Below are 17037 nucleotides of genomic sequence, written 5' to 3'. Positions count from 1 at the left end.
ACACATCACGTTGGATATCTATAGTATCATCTCATCTGTACATATAATGAGCTCTAAGCTATGAGCTATGATCTAACACACACACAACTTTTGAAACATGCAACATCAATCGTTCCACCCTCGGGGTATATATACACACACAGGAAACGCCAGCGTCAACGAACCTGTTCATAACGATAAGAACCCACTCCATCACAACCGATACTTATCCCAGGCTTTCTTCGCCGCACTCGGTAACGGTCGATACGCATCCCCACCGCCGCCACCTCTCTTCCCACCACGACCTCCTCCACGACCGGGATTTCCACCTCTCGACGGCGGCCGACTACCACCACCACCACCGCCACCGGACGGCTTCCCCCGTCCACCACCGCCCTGCCAACTATCCTTCCCACCTCTCCCGCGCATGGAACGAGGATTCGGCGACATCGAGCGCTGTCTCGACGGGCCGAAATCAGATCTATCGCGATACCCATTACCACCCGAGATATTCTTATTCCCTCTGCCGATTCCGCTTCCAATGCGGATATTGCCGCGGCCGCCGCGATGAACAGGCGCACGTCGGTGAGCCATCATGTCGTCGCTATCGGAGGATGGCGGGCGGTGGTCGGCGCGGCCGCGGATCTTGAGACCTCCTCGGTTATTACCATTATTACTGCTGTTATTGTTGTTGTTGTTTCGCCGGTGGTTGACGACGGAGTTGATGTTGGTGATCATGTTAGGGTCGATGCCGCGGACGGTCCAGGATGAGGAGAGCAGGGTTCGGGTGGATGGGAGGGAGGGACAGTCGCCGATCAGGTGGCGGTTGCTGGTGCAGTGGGCGCAGGAGAGGGAGACGAGGACGGGTTCGGAGTCCGGGCGGGTAGTAGTGAGCTTCCACATCAGGTCGCAGTCTTCTTCGATGTGTGTGGTCGAGCCGCATAGTTCGCAGGGGAATTCGCTGGAGGAGCCTTTCAGTGCCGATGGGCAGTTGTCTTCGTCGTGGCCGCGCGCGCGACACCGTTGGCATCGGCGCCAGGTCGGGCAGAAGCTGCTTTGGTGCTGGTTCCAGGCGCCGCAATGTATGCACTATATGGTTGGTTGGTTAGTTGGTGGTGGGGATGATGGGGAAGGGGTGAGCGTTACCTCTCGGGACGGGCAGACTTCTGCGAGGTGGCCCTCGAGTAGACATTCTGTGCAGGCGATGGGAAGTTGGAGGTCGATGGCGTTGACGTCGCGGTCGTAGAAGCGGTATTTCGCTTGAATGTCCATGTCTTCGCGGTCGAGGTCGGCGAGGGTTGAGGGGGCGGTCGGGTATTTCTTCGAGAAGCGGAGGAGCGCGTCCTCCTTGGATTGGTTTGTGGAGGTCTGTCCGTTGGTAGACGTTCCGTTGGATACTGGTAATGCCTCGGGGTCGTAGTCGTCGTCGCCGTCTGGGGTGATTAAGCCATCCTGGTCCTGACCGAGACTCTGACCGTTCCGTGACCCGATATTCAGCAAGATTGAATCGTCTGCTTCCGATCCCAAAGACTCTGAGTCATCCGAGTCGCCGGAAAGCTGCATCTGACTGGACTCGTCTGAAGTTTCCTCCTCATTCACTTCACCCTCTTCAATACCATCGACTTGGGCGGGCTTTGATGCTTCCGGTTCGTTTTCGCCTTGGGACGAGACAGATTCACTGCGACTGCGCCAGAGTTTGTCATTGACAGAGTCAAATTGTGACGTAGGTTTGCTCTCCTCTGGCTTCGCACGACTGCGGAGTGATGTCCGAATCGCACTCTTGCTGCCTTTATTCCAGCTCGCCGGCGGCGCGGGCGCGGACCCGGTCTGCGCATCATCATCATCATCACCACTGTCGGACGACCCGTCGTCACTGTCGGAACCGGAAGATGAGGTAGCGTCTACATCAACACCAAGTCCCGCTGCACTAAAGGTAGCGCCTTGAGGGACAAAGTCGCGGACATTGCGAACGTCGGCGGAGCGACTGCGGCGTCGCCTTTTCCGCGGGTTCGGGTTGGGATCGTGGGAGCTCTGACGCGAGGAGTGGCGGGAGCCGGTTGTCTGAGCGCGGGGGCCGACTGCGGCGGTTCTGGAATCGTTGTCGTCGGATGGAGAATCGGGCATCCTGGGAGAAAACGGGAATGGAAGGGGGAAGGAGCAGGAAGTTGAGGGCGTGTGCTTGCTGCTGCAAGATTCGTTTCGGATTTACCTTCAGATTTCGCGGAGAGAATTTTACGGCGGGTGGTAGGAGCCACTTGTGCCATGTGCAGGTATTGTATCGTCACGAACGAGTATCAGCATCACATCATCGTTGTTATTGCTTCTGACGTGCATTGTTTTAGACTTATGGCTGTCTGATACAAGTTGATGGTGGAGAGGAGTGAAAGGCAAACTACGTAATGAGCTGCAGTGTCTCGAAGGGGCACATATTGTGGCTTTTTTCGAGATTTCGATCTTGGAGACGGGCCGGTCTATTCCTAGGAATCCTACGAATTGCTGATTGTTGTTGATCTTCGTCATGACGCGAGTAAAGGATGGCTGTGCTGGATATATCCAATCCATATGGGTCCTCTCAACGAGGGACGGCCTATCAGAAATCCTAGAGATGCGTTGGTAACTCAGATATGATCACCGAGAGGATCTTAGGGGATCAGCTATTGCATTATTTAAGGGAAACCCTGGATTAAAGCGACAAATGCCATGTGATTAGTGCAAACCGATCCGATATTCGCGACCTTCTCAGTTTCCAAGAGATCCATTTGCTTTTTTACTCCGGGATTAACGGAGTCGGAATATTTTATGAGTGATTGTAAGGGCGTGGACAATTCAATATAGATGGTTTAACAATTATTGGATGATAGCAAAACGGAGTATTCAGTCATTGAGACTGAGATGGTTACTACCGGCTTCTGAAGCTGTTCAGCAGTAGATATATGGTCACTGCAGCTAATTTGCGTGGACACTAGACGAACCTAAATAGAAGCTCTCAGCCAGTACTTACCGTAGTATTTTTCTTGGTAGATGCTAACAACGAAAGGATCGTATATTGCGTTTATCCACTTGAGTCTCATCCTGAGTCAGACACTCCCAGTAACATTTCATATGTTCGTGATAACCAATAAAGGGAATATGGAATAGGAGAAAGCCCTTCATAGATAGCAGAGATAGCAATATAATCATTAATTAAGGTCTCGAATCAACCCAGACAGGAATGGCATTTGGTTGGTGCAGCGATGGTGTGGTCTAGACTCTATCTAGAACGATGGGATGCAGCAAGCGTCCCGGCTATTCTTAGCCACGCCGACAATTAGTTTGAAGTTGAGGATCTGCTCGGCTGCCCCTCGGGATGTCGGACTGCTGGCTTCTTTTATTTTTTCCTTTTTGACTTTTTTTTCTTTCTTCTCCTCCATTGCCTATCGTTTGAGATATTTTTTTTTCTATTCTCTTTCTCATCCTGCAAGACATCCGCTCGCTTTTTCTTTCGTGATATTATATTATCTTAGGGTCCAAACTTCATTCTTTGGCCCGGCGGTAATTTACCCCCTGTTCCGGTAATACGGAGACCTGCTCCCGTGACCAACACCGCCGCCGATCGTCTTCAAGATCGCCTCCCAGTCGAAGTCACTCCAGTCTCTCGGTATTCCAGCCAGCTTGCTCTCTCGTTCTCTCGCCCGCGGCGTCCTTTTTACCACTCTGCCATTCTCTCACGACCATTTCTTCTTCATTGCTGTCACTTGATTCCTCCTTTCTCTTCGCTCGATCTCCGATCAATACCGCCAAAGTGTCTTCCCTAATCGTTCCCCGTGCCATCTCCTTCCCCCCGGACGTCGACGCTGCGTCGCGCCGGTTGACCCCGGACACCACCATGGCCCAGGGCAAAGCTGGACGGAGGAGACGGTCGAGTAGCATCATCTACCAAGAGCCTCCCGAGTCCATTGAGCACACCAGCGACCAGGCTGCCCTGCCCAATTTGAATGCGAACTGGGTCAACGCCAAGGGTGAGTAGTGGCCACCTCCATCTCCACCATTTTCCCCCCCATCATCACCACTCCGTCGCTGCAGGAGGAGGGGTTCGAGTTCCGGCGGGGACTTGTCACCAGCATATGTCCCCATGACTTCCATGACACCCCCAGTGGCTGACCACTTTGTACTACCTTTTAGGAGCCTGGACCATTCACTTCGTTCTCATCATCGCCCTCAAGATCTTGTTCGACATCATTCCCGGCGTCTCGCAGGAGACCTCATGGACGCTCACCAACATCAGCTACATGTTCGGTTCTTTCCTCATGTTCCACTGGGTGCGGGGCATCCCATTTGAATTCAACGCCGGCGCGTACGACAACCTCAACATGTGGGAGCAGATCGACAATGGAGACCAGTATACCCCCACGAAGAAGTTCCTCCTCTGCGTACCCATTTGTCTCTTTCTCCTCAGCACACATTATACCCACTACGACTTGACGTATTTCACCATCAATTTCCTTGCAACCCTGGGAGTTGTCATCCCGAAATTGCCGTTTGTATGTTGTTGTCCTTGCTTTATGTGGTTGGTGAGTCATCTGCTAACTGCTGTGTTTAGTCGCACCGTCTGCGAATAGGTCTCTTCTCTGATATACCCGAAGAGTAGCCGCTCTCTCTCTTCCTCTTTCCTTTCCGTTTCCTTTTTGGCTTTATCTACTTGCTTTTATTCCCTTACACTTAACCTGTGTGTTATTGCTTCTCACTACTAAACTACTACTTCTCGTTCTTGATAATATTCTCCGCTTGGCGTCGCTGTCTCTTTTCCTTGCCTCTCTGTTCTTTAACGTCTTGCTTTATCCCGAATCTCTCTATCGTGCTCGATTTCGTGGGTCTCAAATCTCGGCATGCAATGGGCAGACAGACCCGTCGGTCTTGTTTCGGAAAACGAAAAGAATGGAGGAGTGCAAGGAAAAGGGGAAAATGTGGTTCGGTTTATAGAAAGGTGCTGGCGTGAATGGGGTATGCGGAATAGATGAAGATAAGGCGAGGCCGGTCTGATTGTTCTGGACTCTCTTCTCATCACTACACTCTATATAAGAAGATATTCCTTATGCTGTGGTACTACCTGTAGACCTGATGATATGGCTGCCCGTAGGCAGCAGTCCGCCATTAATGGCGTGTTCTTAGCGGAGTAATATATAGCCTCCTATTAGACTCGAATCCGGCTGGCAGCTGGCTTTTCTCTCTCATGCTGCAGGTTGTAAGTGGACTGAAACAGTTGTTTGTTTCCTTCTTTCACACGCCCACGTTCTACGTTATCAACAATCAGTCAGCAGTACCGCAAGTTCTTGTCGGCCCCGGAAGGGATAATTACTACTACGACTATTCACAATCAACATACCATTACCTTCTCTTGCTCGCGCCATGGAGCATGATTTGAACACATTGTTGGAAAGACTCCGCCAGGCAGAGCAGCGAGCCAGTCAGGCAGAACAGCGAGTCGAACCAAGCACCCTTCTTGGTCTTCTCGAAGGGTGTCATGAGCTTTCTCTTGCTATACGTGTCGAGGTAGATGCGACTTTAACAACTCAGGGTGACCCAACCAATCCTGTCAATAGATTACGGCCTAAACGCTTGGTACCTTGGGAAGGGTTTCCTGCCTCTCAGGAGGCCATCTGGGAAGCATTCGACAATGAAGGCCCCGGTTTTTCCACGCATCGCGCTTTCGCGACCAAGGATCAACTGGATCTCATTCGGCATGGTATTCTACCAATAAGGTCCGAACTTCATCTTCAATACTTCCAACGCGACACTGTGGATAGATTCGTAAATTCAATTCTAAAAGAGATACACAAAAACGACAGACTTCGTCGGCGCTTCAAACTCCATGGACATCTTAGTTTCGAGGACAATAACAATGCCGCTGACATGACCTCTCCACTCGAAACGTCAATGCAACAGCTTCGAATAGCAGATTCGGTACAACACGTACCTTCTACCCGAGGCAGAGCACGAAGTGCACAGCGGCCGATCCATCGGAGACGACGCAACCGTCGTGCTGACCAGTTCTGCGTCCATGTAATATCAGACGATCAACGAGTTCCCGTGTATGCTGTCGAACACAAAGCTCCACATAAGCTGTCGCTGGCTGAAATACTCGCCGGCCTCCACGAGATGGACTTGGAGAAAGATGTCATTAACACGGATGGAGATAGCTTCGAATACCATGCTACTCGGCTCGTGGCAGCAGTAATCACCCAGCTTTTCTCATACATGGTAGACGTGGGAGTCCAACACGGCTATATCTGCACCGGGGAGGCCTTCATTTGCCTTCGGATCACCGAAGATCCTTCGGTTGTGCAATACTATTTGCTCGTCCCCAACCGGGATGTCACTGACGGGGATGAGCTTCGTCTACACCGAACAGCAGTTGCTCAGATTCTGGCCTTCACGCTCAACGCCGTGCAAGCTGATCGTCCATCTCAGGCGTGGTACGATGCAGCCGATAATTTGGACACATGGGAAGTCGAATACCTGGATATTTTGAAACAGATACCGGAATCGGTCCGCAAAGAGCCGCCGTCTTTCGTATATAAGCCCCCGTCGTGGAAACCCATGGATCGGTCTCCGTATATGCTACGACGGCGTTGTCAGCCTGACTTCCAGCCGTCACGGAAAAGCCAAAGAACTGGCGATAAGGATGGGCATGGAGACGAAGCAGGAGCTTCTTCAAGCCCGCCTTCCCCTTCTCCGCCGCCTAATAATGCCTCTAGAAGGGCTCGAGGCGACCGAGGGCGGGGGCGGGGGCGGGGACGACGAGGACGAGGGCTAGAATCCCAGGAAGCTAGCGGGTGCAGGCCGAAAGGAGCCGAAAATCCAAAGAACGCGATTCAAGACCAGTATTGCACGATGAAATGCCTGCGTGGTTTGGCTAAGAAAGGCCCTCTGGATCCTCAATGTCCGAACGTCAAAAGACACGGACATCTAGTCCACAAGATCAACGCTCGTGATTTGACGCGTCTCCTGTCTGATCAATTATCGCGCGATCGGGAAATTGGTTTCGAGCAGCTACATATCGTCGGTAGGACTGGTTTCCTCTTGAAAGCCACCTTATTATCCCATGGATACACTGTGGTTCTGAAAGCCACCAACGCTGAGCAACTTCCAAGCCTCGGGCAAGAAATCGAAGCCTACCATCATCTCCGCTCTCTTCAAGGCACACATGTTCCAGTATGCGTGGGGGATTTCGCTCCGCGCGTTCGGTACTGGTACCACGGCCACTTGATGGCGCATATGCTTATTTTAAGCTGGGCAGGTATTAGAGCGAACAAGGTTATGACTGAGCAGACTGCTCCTACTTTCCGAGAGCAGCGCAATGAGGTCTTGGAAAAGATTAGTGCGTGTGGTGTCATTCATAGCGATCCAGAATGGCGCAATATACTTTGGAACGAAGAGACTGGCGGCCTCGTGATTATTGACTTTGAGTCGCCTCCAAAGAAGTCTGGCAGCAGACGGGAAATATTTCGGGCAAGACAAAAACCAACATCTCGGTTACCATTAGGTGCATTGCCGGGCAATCTAGTAGCCCAGGAGTCCACTTTTCCCAGAAAGACAAATCAAACCGGGCAGTAAGGGTTGGCCAGATCACCTACTGCAAGACACGGCGTTGAGTAGATCGTCGGCCGGCTTCTATCATTGGCATAGGGCTGGGGGAGGCAGTCCGACTTCCTTATATTGGTACAATCCATGCTGGCCATGCATACCGCTATCCCGCCAAGTGCGGAACCTGGATAACCCTTTCCATCTAATATAAGGATTCTATGCGTCCTGTGGGATTTACGAATTACGAGGATGACGATAAACAAGAGTCCTTGCACTTCTAATACATTACATACTTTTATATCCTATCTATATCATCGGGTATCTGATGCAAACCAGAGCATCTTCTCCAAACCCCCTTATCCAAACAAAACAGAAAAATAAAAGTAAAACAACTAATCCTCATGCTCTCTCACCTCCTCCCTCCTATTCTGCACCTGACCTCCACCCTTCTTGATATCCGACAATCCATAGAAAGCAATCATGCCCATACCCAAGAAGGCACTCACACACGAGAACACCAGAGCCACAATACCCCTAGCCGTGAAACCACCAGGCAACCACGCAACCTGCTTATTCTGGCCCGTAAGATCGGTATAATCCTCGGTATTACCGGCGGCATTACCCGCCGTAGCGATACCCGCCGCCTCACAAACCTCATAATGCTGCTGGGGGATAGTAACACTAGACTGAATGGCCAAGGGGGCCTCAATGAACACCATAGCCAGACCCTGCGCCAAGTGCCAATCAATATGGCAATGGAAGAACCACACACCGGGGTTATCGGCCTTGAAGCGCACAACGAAGTAACCCTGGGGCGGGAGCACAAAGGTATCTCTCCGGGGCGGGTACTCCGGGAACGCGGTGTGGTTCGAGGCATTATAGGTGATCGGATCACCGTCGGCGTAGTCATAGAAATGAGGTCCATACGGCGGGTACCGATCGATCATCTGGAAGGCATGACCGTGAAGATGGAATGGGTGGGTACCGGTGTCGCCGTTGTTGAGGATGATCTCGACGATTTGGTCCCTCTCCAGCACGACGGAGTGCGTGTAGTCGCCGTAGACAGTGGCGTCTGTGGCCTGGTCACCCGCGGACATGACGGTGTACAAGGCGGGGACTTTGGGAGCGGTGTAGGAGATGTCGTTGAGGAAGGCGTAGTCGGCGCCGTCGTCGAGGTTTTGCATGGTGACAGTGAGGTCGAGGGAGACGTCAGGGTTCTCGAGAAGGGGCATTCTGTCATGGGGGACAAGGGCCATGTCGTCGTAGGGGTTGAGATCTGAGCAGTCGGAGACGGTCATGACGGCTTGCTCGAACGGGGCGCTGGAGTTGTACTCGAGCCAGTTGGTCTGGTTGAGTTGCAGGTCTGAGGGGATGGTGTCGAGCAGTTGGGAGTCGGCGACCATGACGATGGGGTAGTTCTTCTCCGTGGAGTTCTTCATTGTCACCAGGACGGTGTAGCGCTGTGCGGCGGAGATGTAGAGGATGTCTGCTTCGGCCTCGTCGGTGTAGATGCCGTCGACTTCGACGATGCGCATGGTGTGGTCTTCTATGTAGATGTACTGGGCGACGAAGGCGCCGATGTTGATGAAACGGAAGAGGTAGGTTTTTCCTGCTTCAACGGGGATTTTGCTGTTGAGGGTGTCGTTGAAGAGGAAGGAGTCCGGGATGGGCTCAGCGCCGGTGGGGTTCTCGACAGTGATGAAGGTCGGGGCAATGGTCTCGGTCAGTTCGTGGTACCAGTCTGTCATGGTGATGGTGAGGTCCTCGTCGTACTTGTCGGCGAAGTAGGAGGAGTTGTCGTGCACGATGAGGGCCTGGCGGTAGCCGTCTGGGTAGCAGTAGTCGGTGTGGCAGTGGTACCAGTACGTGCCGTTCTGGTTGACGGTGAAGTTGTACGTGATGGAGCTGCCCGGCGGCACAGGACATTGGGTCAACATGGATGGACCGTCCATTTCCGTGGTGTTGGTTTGGTACATGCCGTGGAAATGGATTGAAGCGCTCTTGTCGCCGAGTCCATTGTGCATGTTCACTACGATGCGGTCGCCCTTGTCGACCTCGATGATGGGCAGGGGCCATTGATTGTTAATGCCGACGACTTGACGATCGGCCAGGCCGTCTGGGTTGGCAGTCACCCAAGTGACGTTCCAGTCATAGGTCACGGTTTTGGCCTGGCATTGGGCGATGAAGAAGAAGATGGTGGCGGCGAGCCAGGGGAGAAGACGGCTGGGGAAGGCCATCTTGTCTTGTCTGTCTGTCCTGTCCGGGATGAAAGGGCGGACGATGAAGGACGAGAGAGAGGGAGGGGATTTGCTCGGACAAAGAAGGAAAGAGAAATAGGGAAGGGGGGAAGGTTCTACGTTGGGGGTTCTATATACCCTGGGCTGGAGGCCCTTTGGGGGTTTCAGTTGGCAGGGTGGAGTACGAGAGAGAAAAGTGAAATAGGTAAGATGAATTAAATGACTAGTATGACTACTAGATACTATGGATCAATCATCCCACTTATCAATCAGTCGGGCCGCCGGATGAAGGTAAAATGAGGAGGAGCCATCCACGAATGCGAGGCCTGAGACGAATCAGATAGCCCATCTGATATTGACTAGTACTACCGAATACTGGGCTGTACGTGAGGAACGGTTTTCCACCATCGCCCGAACTGGTAGATTTCTCGGAGTCCCACCCAGCATGCAGTCCCACAATAGCTTGATCCCCAGTTCAGGTAGAGAACGCCGACTTGGCATGGCTTGGCTATAATATCTCCGACAATGAAATGGCTTAAAGATGGCAGTCGAACAGAGATTTTCTTTTCCTCGTCATTTGCAAGCGAGCAGATGGTGTCGTGTGCCCCCAATCTTATCAAATTGTCTGGGCGTTGGCTTATCTGATGCTGGGCCCGGTCGCGCCAAGAGCGGGTATTACGCTAGTATTATTGCGGTAATGTGTTGTATGATTTAATTACGATTGCCCTACTTTCACTTACTACGCAGTATTATCCGGTCTTCCTCATGCATTTTGCGGAACTGGCGCCTATTAAATTTCTTGTTTCGTTAAGGAACCAGAAAGCCGCCAGATGCGATTACAAACATAATCTACTTACATTACCCGCATGACGCGGTTCAATGAGAAAACCCCCCGCTCCGTTGTGTATACTAGCAGTTCTAGTCTAGCACATCGGTCTATCGCTACGCAGCCCTAACCTCCGCTTCCCTCACAGACATGGGCCCTCCGGCACCAGTCTCCTTCGCCTTGCCACTCTCTGCAAAAATCCCCGACTGCTCCACCGGCTCAACGTTCTCTTCTTCCACTGGCCGACGAAGAATGGTTGCTATCACCCGGGCCTTGAACGCCTGGTAGCGCGCAATCATCGGGTCAATAACGCGGATCGCACCACGCCGCTCCCGATACAGCATCGCAGCATAGGCGAGCATCACGCAGAGCCAGAATAGGTTATAGCCGATAACGGATCCGTATGTGGCTGAGTTAGTCCATCCCAGCAAGGCGTTGAAAATGCCCCATCCGCCGCCACCTCCCAACTCGGGGTTGCAGCAGTTAACGTGCCAGATGCTCTGTCGGATGTCATAAGACCCAGGGCCTGATCCCGTTTCGGAGGCATCCCCGCCAATGATACTGTTCCATGCGTGGTTTTGGAAGTACCATACACCGCGGGAGAATAAGCCCGCGGCTACCAAGTAAAGGAAGCAGGTCGAGACAATTAAGAAAAATTGCATGGTCGATTCGCTGCCTCCTCTATAACATGCGATGTCTGCATTAGCTTGTGTCATCTAGCGAGTAACGGTGCTTGGTTCACTTACCGATAAATCAGATATCCGACTAAGCATCCTGCAATGAGACCGACCACTACCGCCAAAGGGAAAGAGGTAGCCGGCAATCCCAATCCAACACCACCAACATACACCACTGCCTCCAGTCCTTCACGAAGTACGGTGATGAATGGCAAGATAAACATGACGTATTTCTCGAGCCACATCTTCACACGGCCCTTACGCGAGGTGTTGGTGTTGCGGTGGTGCTGAAGAGCCTTGGTGAGCTTAACCCGCCATTTCTCCTGGAGTTTTGACACTCGCAATAGGGCTGCTCCCATGACCGCAATGATGAGAGATGCTAAAATTCCTAGGACACCCTCCCAGATATCTTCGGTGCTAGAGAACGTGTCCGTGCCTAGGCCGTAAAAGGCCCCAATCATGCCTGCGCCGACGCAGAGGCAGATGAATAGTCCGAGTGCGCATCCTAGCCAGACCTGGTGTGGACGAGACAATCATCAGCAATCAAATTCAGCGATAACGACATGTTGAAGCCGTGAGTGCACTTACCTGTCTCACGAGTCGCTTATACGTATCGCCCCCGTCATTTCCGAGAGTCTGCTTCAAGAAAGCCAACAGCACAGACACAACCACGCTTGTTTCCAGGCATTCTCGGAAGCAGATGAAGAACACTGGTCGCAATCAGTAACCTATCACTTCACGATTATCGGTTATGTTGCGATGAACCTACCAGTGACAGCAAAGACCGGATTATTGCCCATATTGACGACGAAGGGAAGAAGGTTGGCCCTATGAACGCAATACAAACACACGCGACAACAAAATTTATTTTATCAGATCATCTCTCGGAATATGAGATCCGCTGATTGATAAGTATTCACTCGCTTGGTGGGTTTCTTCCGCTTTTTTTTTCTTCGAGCCACATCCGTCTAACTTACCCCTCGCCGTAAAATGAAATTTTTTTACAGGTTTCATCTTACCATACCGTGTATGACACATGCATCAGGGTATGGTATGATTGCTATTGGGGTGATGCGAGGTGGGAAGGGAGGATTTTCACCCTCACCGTGGTCAATCTTGTTTATCACCCCACGTCCAACAAGCCGATCAAATTGGGTATCGGTCCGCTCATCATGACCAGATTGAGACATAGCTCCAATCATCAACCACCCCAAACACACGTGCTGGTTGAGAGGAATGCGCCTATGGCGGAAAATCTGGTTAGTTATTGGGTCTGTGGGATATGCGGGTCAATTATCAATCCCGCCGGAAATGCCAGGGTCTTTTTGCGGTGGTGAGTCGAGTCTCAAGTGAGACATCCGATAACTAGACTACGCCCCTCCAATCAGACCTACGAAGCATCGTTCAGACCAGCTAAATTAGTGGTGTGGACCTCGAGCATACTACGAAGCCAATCTCTATCTGGATATTGTCAGTGAATGGCTGCCATCTGGCTCCAGTGACTTCGTATTGTGCACCCTGAGATGGTTGAATCCCGTTCGATTGCCGAGATCACCAATGGGAATGCGGATCGTCTACCGGACGGCTCGCGCGCAGCTCCCTGCCTTTCTGGCTTGTATCACCCACTGCATACGAGGTACGCGGGGCATCAACTGGAAGGTTCATCCAAACTTCGCCGACATTGCGCACAGGTTTCAAGGGGGCGCGGGGGGGATTCATCCCTGCCATATGTTGTCCCCACTACTGCTATAGAAGCATTCATTTTGGGGGTACATACACTCGGCAAACGAAAAAAAAAAAAGAGGACGATACGAATGATGCTGGGAACGTGAACCCTCAAACGATTGGCTCAGGTCAAGCTTTTCGTGGCACGGGGTGTGGGTACTTCGGCCAAACTTTGTTCGGGCCCGAGCGAAAGGAGTATAGCTTCATGTTCCTGGACAGTCGGGCTTGTTGGGAAAGTGGCTGTGGATGATCCGTGGGACTGCCCAAGGTCTATTCAAGAAGATTCTGTCTGACTTGCCGTTCAGATAGTGGTGTCTGGTCATATTTTCCATCCATGTGACCTAACGGACGGTGGCTCTCCAGGGTGGTGCTGGGCAAGATAGTCAGTATGCTTGCTAATCCACGAATTGATTGTGCTAGGACGACTAATCTGCTGCAGAACCCAAGTCCCTGTCTTGTGCTATGGTGGAACAGAAGTAGGCTTGGTATTCTTCCTGGATAGTATGATTGTCTGTCGAATGGGTATCTTGGGAATTCATCGCACTTGTGCTCCTACGGTGTTCCGTCCGAGCGTCGGATCCATGGGAATAGCCAGCCACTAATTACACCACAGGTTACTAACTGACTTTAGTGCAAATGACTTTAAAGAGTACCACTTAGCTCTATGAAATGCTCGTTGCTTATCTCTTCTGGTTTTCATTATTAGGTGCCATAGGGCTTTTCACTATCCTTCGGTGTAGTGGTGTAGCCCTTCTATATATGATCAGGAAGGTATTCAGACACACCAACCACTCGTACCACTAATACATGGAGTAATCATATAGTACAACCAGCTAATATTCATTAGTTGCTGTATAGACTACTACTACCCCGATGAGACTGCATAGTAACTTGTATATTAATATGGTGATGGCGATTCATGCGGAATACTACGTATCTCGGTCCCTTTGCCCACAGAGACTCGGTGGCTTGAATGTAGCAATGGAAGAGAGCCACTGATGAATGTAGCACGGTATCAGAATTGAAAGCAGAAAAAGGTCTTTCATATTGTGGTCGCCGTAGACAAAGAACATGGTTTAGAATGAAATAGAGCGATATATAAAGTTGTATCGCACAAAAAGAAAAAAGAAAGCAGATCAGGCTCAAACGCCAATTGTTGGCGCTGCTGGGAATCGAACCCAGGTCGAAACGGCGCTGCGGAAAACCACAACGTTTCATGATGACCACTACACTACAGCACCCTGATTTGCTGAAAGTTATTTTGCTTTTATGCATGATATTCTATAAGTTAGCAATCATCAACTCTCCGCAGCTCAGGAAGTTTCAGGCTAACGCTCAGGATACCTGGTATATCCCGTCCATTTCAACCAACCTTTCATTTCTCTGTTGCAAACAGTAGGGAACAAACCGAGTTGGTCTCGCAGTGTGGACTGCCTGATTGTGGCCCGCATTGTCAGGCACCGCATCTGATTGGCTGGCACACGTGCTGCCCCGGCTGGGTTATCGATAAGCATCGCGTCGCTTTCTTTATCACTCCGCCATTTCCATTTCCATTCCATCTCCATCTCGCCCTCATCTTCTCCACATCCTCTTCATTTCTTTACCTCTCCCTTCACTCCCATCTTCTATGGCCGCTTTAGAACCGCTAGAGGCGGATCTGCCTGTTCATCGACCCGCCAAACCCATTCCATTCGAGCTAGCTCAACATGCAGCCATCTTCTTTGAAGAGAGACTCTGTCCGTTTCCTCTGCATCACTATTTCTTCTTTGTCCACATCTGACCTCCCGATTTAGATACACAAGCTATCAATTTCCTACTGAATATCCTCACATCCGGTACCGTTGCCTCAGCGCCAGTATATACTCCACCCGTCCAGCAACTCGCCCTAGCCGCAACTCTCCTCATACACCCCTCCACCACTACGCGCGCAAAAACAACCGAGGAGGAAGAAGCACCCCTGGCCGCACTGCGTCTGCTCCGACTGACCAATACCCTCGTCGGGCCCATCTCCTCGAAACTAAACGTCGCATTCTCTTTTAATCTCCCCGATTCCCCCCGCCATACAAGACGACGTCCCGTGACAGAGAATATCCCCCCACCCTCTGACCTGTCTTCCGATGATACGAAACCCTTGAACTTAGATCTCGGCCAGTCGCTTTCCCTGTGGTCCAACGCAGAAGACTTTTGGCATGTCGTTGGCTGGGCGTTTAACTGTTCTGTTCGCCATCGGCCCCGCTGGACGTGGTGGCAGGTCTGGCTTGAATACATGTGTGATGTTCTAGAAAGTGATTGGAACGAACAATTTCGACAGTATAAAGAGGCTCACACCGGAAACACCATTAGTGAACAGGGACCACCGCCCTCCCCGAAGAAGTCCCGAAGGAAGAAAACGCATCATGACGATGACCCAGCCCTCCAGTTTCTCAGAGAAAGCCTCATATTCCGTTACATTCACGGAGCTAGCACCACGTACGGTCCATACCGGCGCATTGTTCGCTCCATCTTTGCAGACGGTGGCTCGACCTCTCGCAACGAGTTTCGCGAAGTCTTCGAAAATGAACTCAAATACGCAAAAGCTCACACCTCCACCAGCAGAAAGCGCAGCGCGCAGGTCAACATCGATGAGAACGAGTTCGGCGACTACCTCACGGACGATGATCCGATCGAGGATGGAGACTATGACGATGAAAACAAGGATATCAATGAGACGGACGCCAATTCCGACGAGGAAGCATATCCGTCTGTTTCAACCACCAGCAGGTCCAAACGCTCTCGAGAAAAACCCACCCCTCGGCGCGCACCCCAGCCCAAGCGCAGAGGCAAATCACTCGCCATAGGCCCCAACGGCATCAATACACCCCCCGGCCCATACGGCGGCTCTGCCCCAAGCACTGGCGCTCGTGTGCCCATCGAAGAGCTCCCCACAAGACACATCCCCTACATGCACGGCGACGTCGGCTTCTACGGAGGCATGCGCTCGCTCGGTCTCCGACAACGACTCCTACAACTCCTATCCACAGTCTCCCAGTACCTCCCCGACGACTTCATCCCCCTCGAAGACCTCTACCACCTCTACGCCGAAAACATCCGTCACCTGCCCCTTCCTGTCTTCCAAGCCTTCATCAGCCCCTCCACCCTCCCCTACCTCTCCGGCCCTGCCAAAACCACCCTCTGCGAGTTTCTTCTCTTTCGCATGCGCGAGACCGCCGCCCCCGACACCGATGAGGAATATCTCAACCAAGCGAAGCTGGAACAATGTTTCCTGCCTTACGCGGCCAGCACAAAATTCATAGCCGATAACACCAAAATCTCCATCATCCTAGAGTCACTGATCATCCTTCTCGCCGATAACGGCATGCTACGCGTCACGAAAAGTCTGCGAGAAGCTGTTCATAGGGGCGTTAATCGTCGATTCGACCGGTCCGAATACCAATCGCGGAAACATGTCCAGGAAGCTTACAGGTGGGCGGATGATATTGAGCGTGCGTGGTTGGAGGAGAGTGCGGAGCGGTTGCAATTTCTCGTGCTTTGTATTCTGCCGTTCGAGGGTGATGCCACTACTGCATGATGCTTGAGTTATTGAAATGTCTCTTCTTCTTCTTCATTCTATTTGCATGCGTGTGTGATTGGAGTGAGCGATTAAAGGCAAGCGCGTCAATATGTTTTTTTATTATTTTCTTTCTTTTTTTCCTTCTTTGGTTCGGTATAACTTTTGTTTCGCTCGTCGACTCTCATACTGTCTTGAGACAGGCTTTCGGCCATAATCCCTTAATGTATAGATAGTACAAATACCCTTTTTAGTTGAAACTGACATCAAAGTGACTCTGAACTTAAAAATGTCTATCGGATTTCACCTGAAATTACTCATTCATTTCTTTACATTTGAATTCAATCCTTTTAAGTTGATTTTTTTTTAATTTCCCGAACAGAAATATATTTTAGACCACGCAAACCAAGCAAACTTCGCAGTTGCACACACCACCGCACCAAGCGGTGCGAGGGGGATAAAAAAGGAGGCAAAAGAAAAGGG

General features: G+C 51.4%; 6 protein-coding genes and 1 non-coding gene across 7 annotated transcripts; 4 read left to right on the top strand and 3 right to left on the bottom strand.

The window, feature by feature from the left end:
* Positions 1–192: 192 nt before the first annotated feature.
* AKAW2_20950S (zinc knuckle domain protein) lies at positions 193–2103 on the bottom strand (the record flags this gene model as incomplete). Its single annotated transcript, XM_041685719.1, has 2 exons — positions 193–1068; positions 1126–2103. 2 exons carry the CDS (start codon positions 2101–2103, stop codon positions 193–195), a joined length of 1854 nt encoding a protein of 617 aa, XP_041539775.1.
* Positions 2104–3844: 1741 nt separating this feature from the next.
* Positions 3845–4606, top strand: AKAW2_20948A (ORMDL family protein; the record flags this gene model as incomplete). Its single annotated transcript, XM_041685718.1, has 3 exons — positions 3845–3977; positions 4141–4499; positions 4559–4606. 3 exons carry the CDS (start codon positions 3845–3847, stop codon positions 4604–4606), a joined length of 540 nt encoding a protein of 179 aa, XP_041539774.1.
* Positions 4607–5364: 758 nt separating this feature from the next.
* AKAW2_20947A (uncharacterized protein) lies at positions 5365–7572 on the top strand (the record flags this gene model as incomplete). The annotated part of the gene is made up of 1 exon (XM_041685717.1): positions 5365–7572. One exon carries the CDS (start codon positions 5365–5367, stop codon positions 7570–7572), a length of 2208 nt encoding a protein of 735 aa, XP_041539773.1.
* Positions 7573–8291: 719 nt separating this feature from the next.
* On the top strand, positions 8292–8822 carry AKAW2_20946A (uncharacterized protein; the record flags this gene model as incomplete). The annotated part of the gene is made up of 1 exon (XM_041685716.1): positions 8292–8822. One exon carries the CDS (start codon positions 8292–8294, stop codon positions 8820–8822), a length of 531 nt encoding a protein of 176 aa, XP_041539772.1.
* Positions 8823–10721: 1899 nt separating this feature from the next.
* On the bottom strand, positions 10722–11743 carry AKAW2_20945S (uncharacterized protein; the record flags this gene model as incomplete). Its single annotated transcript, XM_041685715.1, has 2 exons — positions 10722–11286; positions 11352–11743. 2 exons carry the CDS (start codon positions 11741–11743, stop codon positions 10722–10724), a joined length of 957 nt encoding a protein of 318 aa, XP_041539771.1.
* A 2421-nt stretch (positions 11744–14164) lies between these two features.
* Positions 14165–14248, bottom strand: AKAW2_t20024S. The gene has a single exon. It is a non-coding gene; the product is annotated as a tRNA-His (tRNA).
* Positions 14249–14634: 386 nt separating this feature from the next.
* Positions 14635–16575, top strand: AKAW2_20944A (uncharacterized protein; the record flags this gene model as incomplete). The annotated part of the gene is made up of 2 exons (XM_041685714.1): positions 14635–14743; positions 14801–16575. 2 exons carry the CDS (start codon positions 14635–14637, stop codon positions 16573–16575), a joined length of 1884 nt encoding a protein of 627 aa, XP_041539770.1.
* Between the last annotated feature and the right edge of the window lie 462 nt (positions 16576–17037).

This window comes from Aspergillus luchuensis, chromosome 2 (genome assembly GCF_016861625.1).
Source record: "Aspergillus luchuensis IFO 4308 DNA, chromosome 2, nearly complete sequence".
Taxonomy (NCBI): Eukaryota; Fungi; Ascomycota; class Eurotiomycetes; order Eurotiales; family Aspergillaceae; genus Aspergillus; species Aspergillus luchuensis.
The sequence above is the reverse complement of the archived record's forward strand: the minus strand, read 5'-3'. Positions and strand labels throughout refer to the sequence as shown.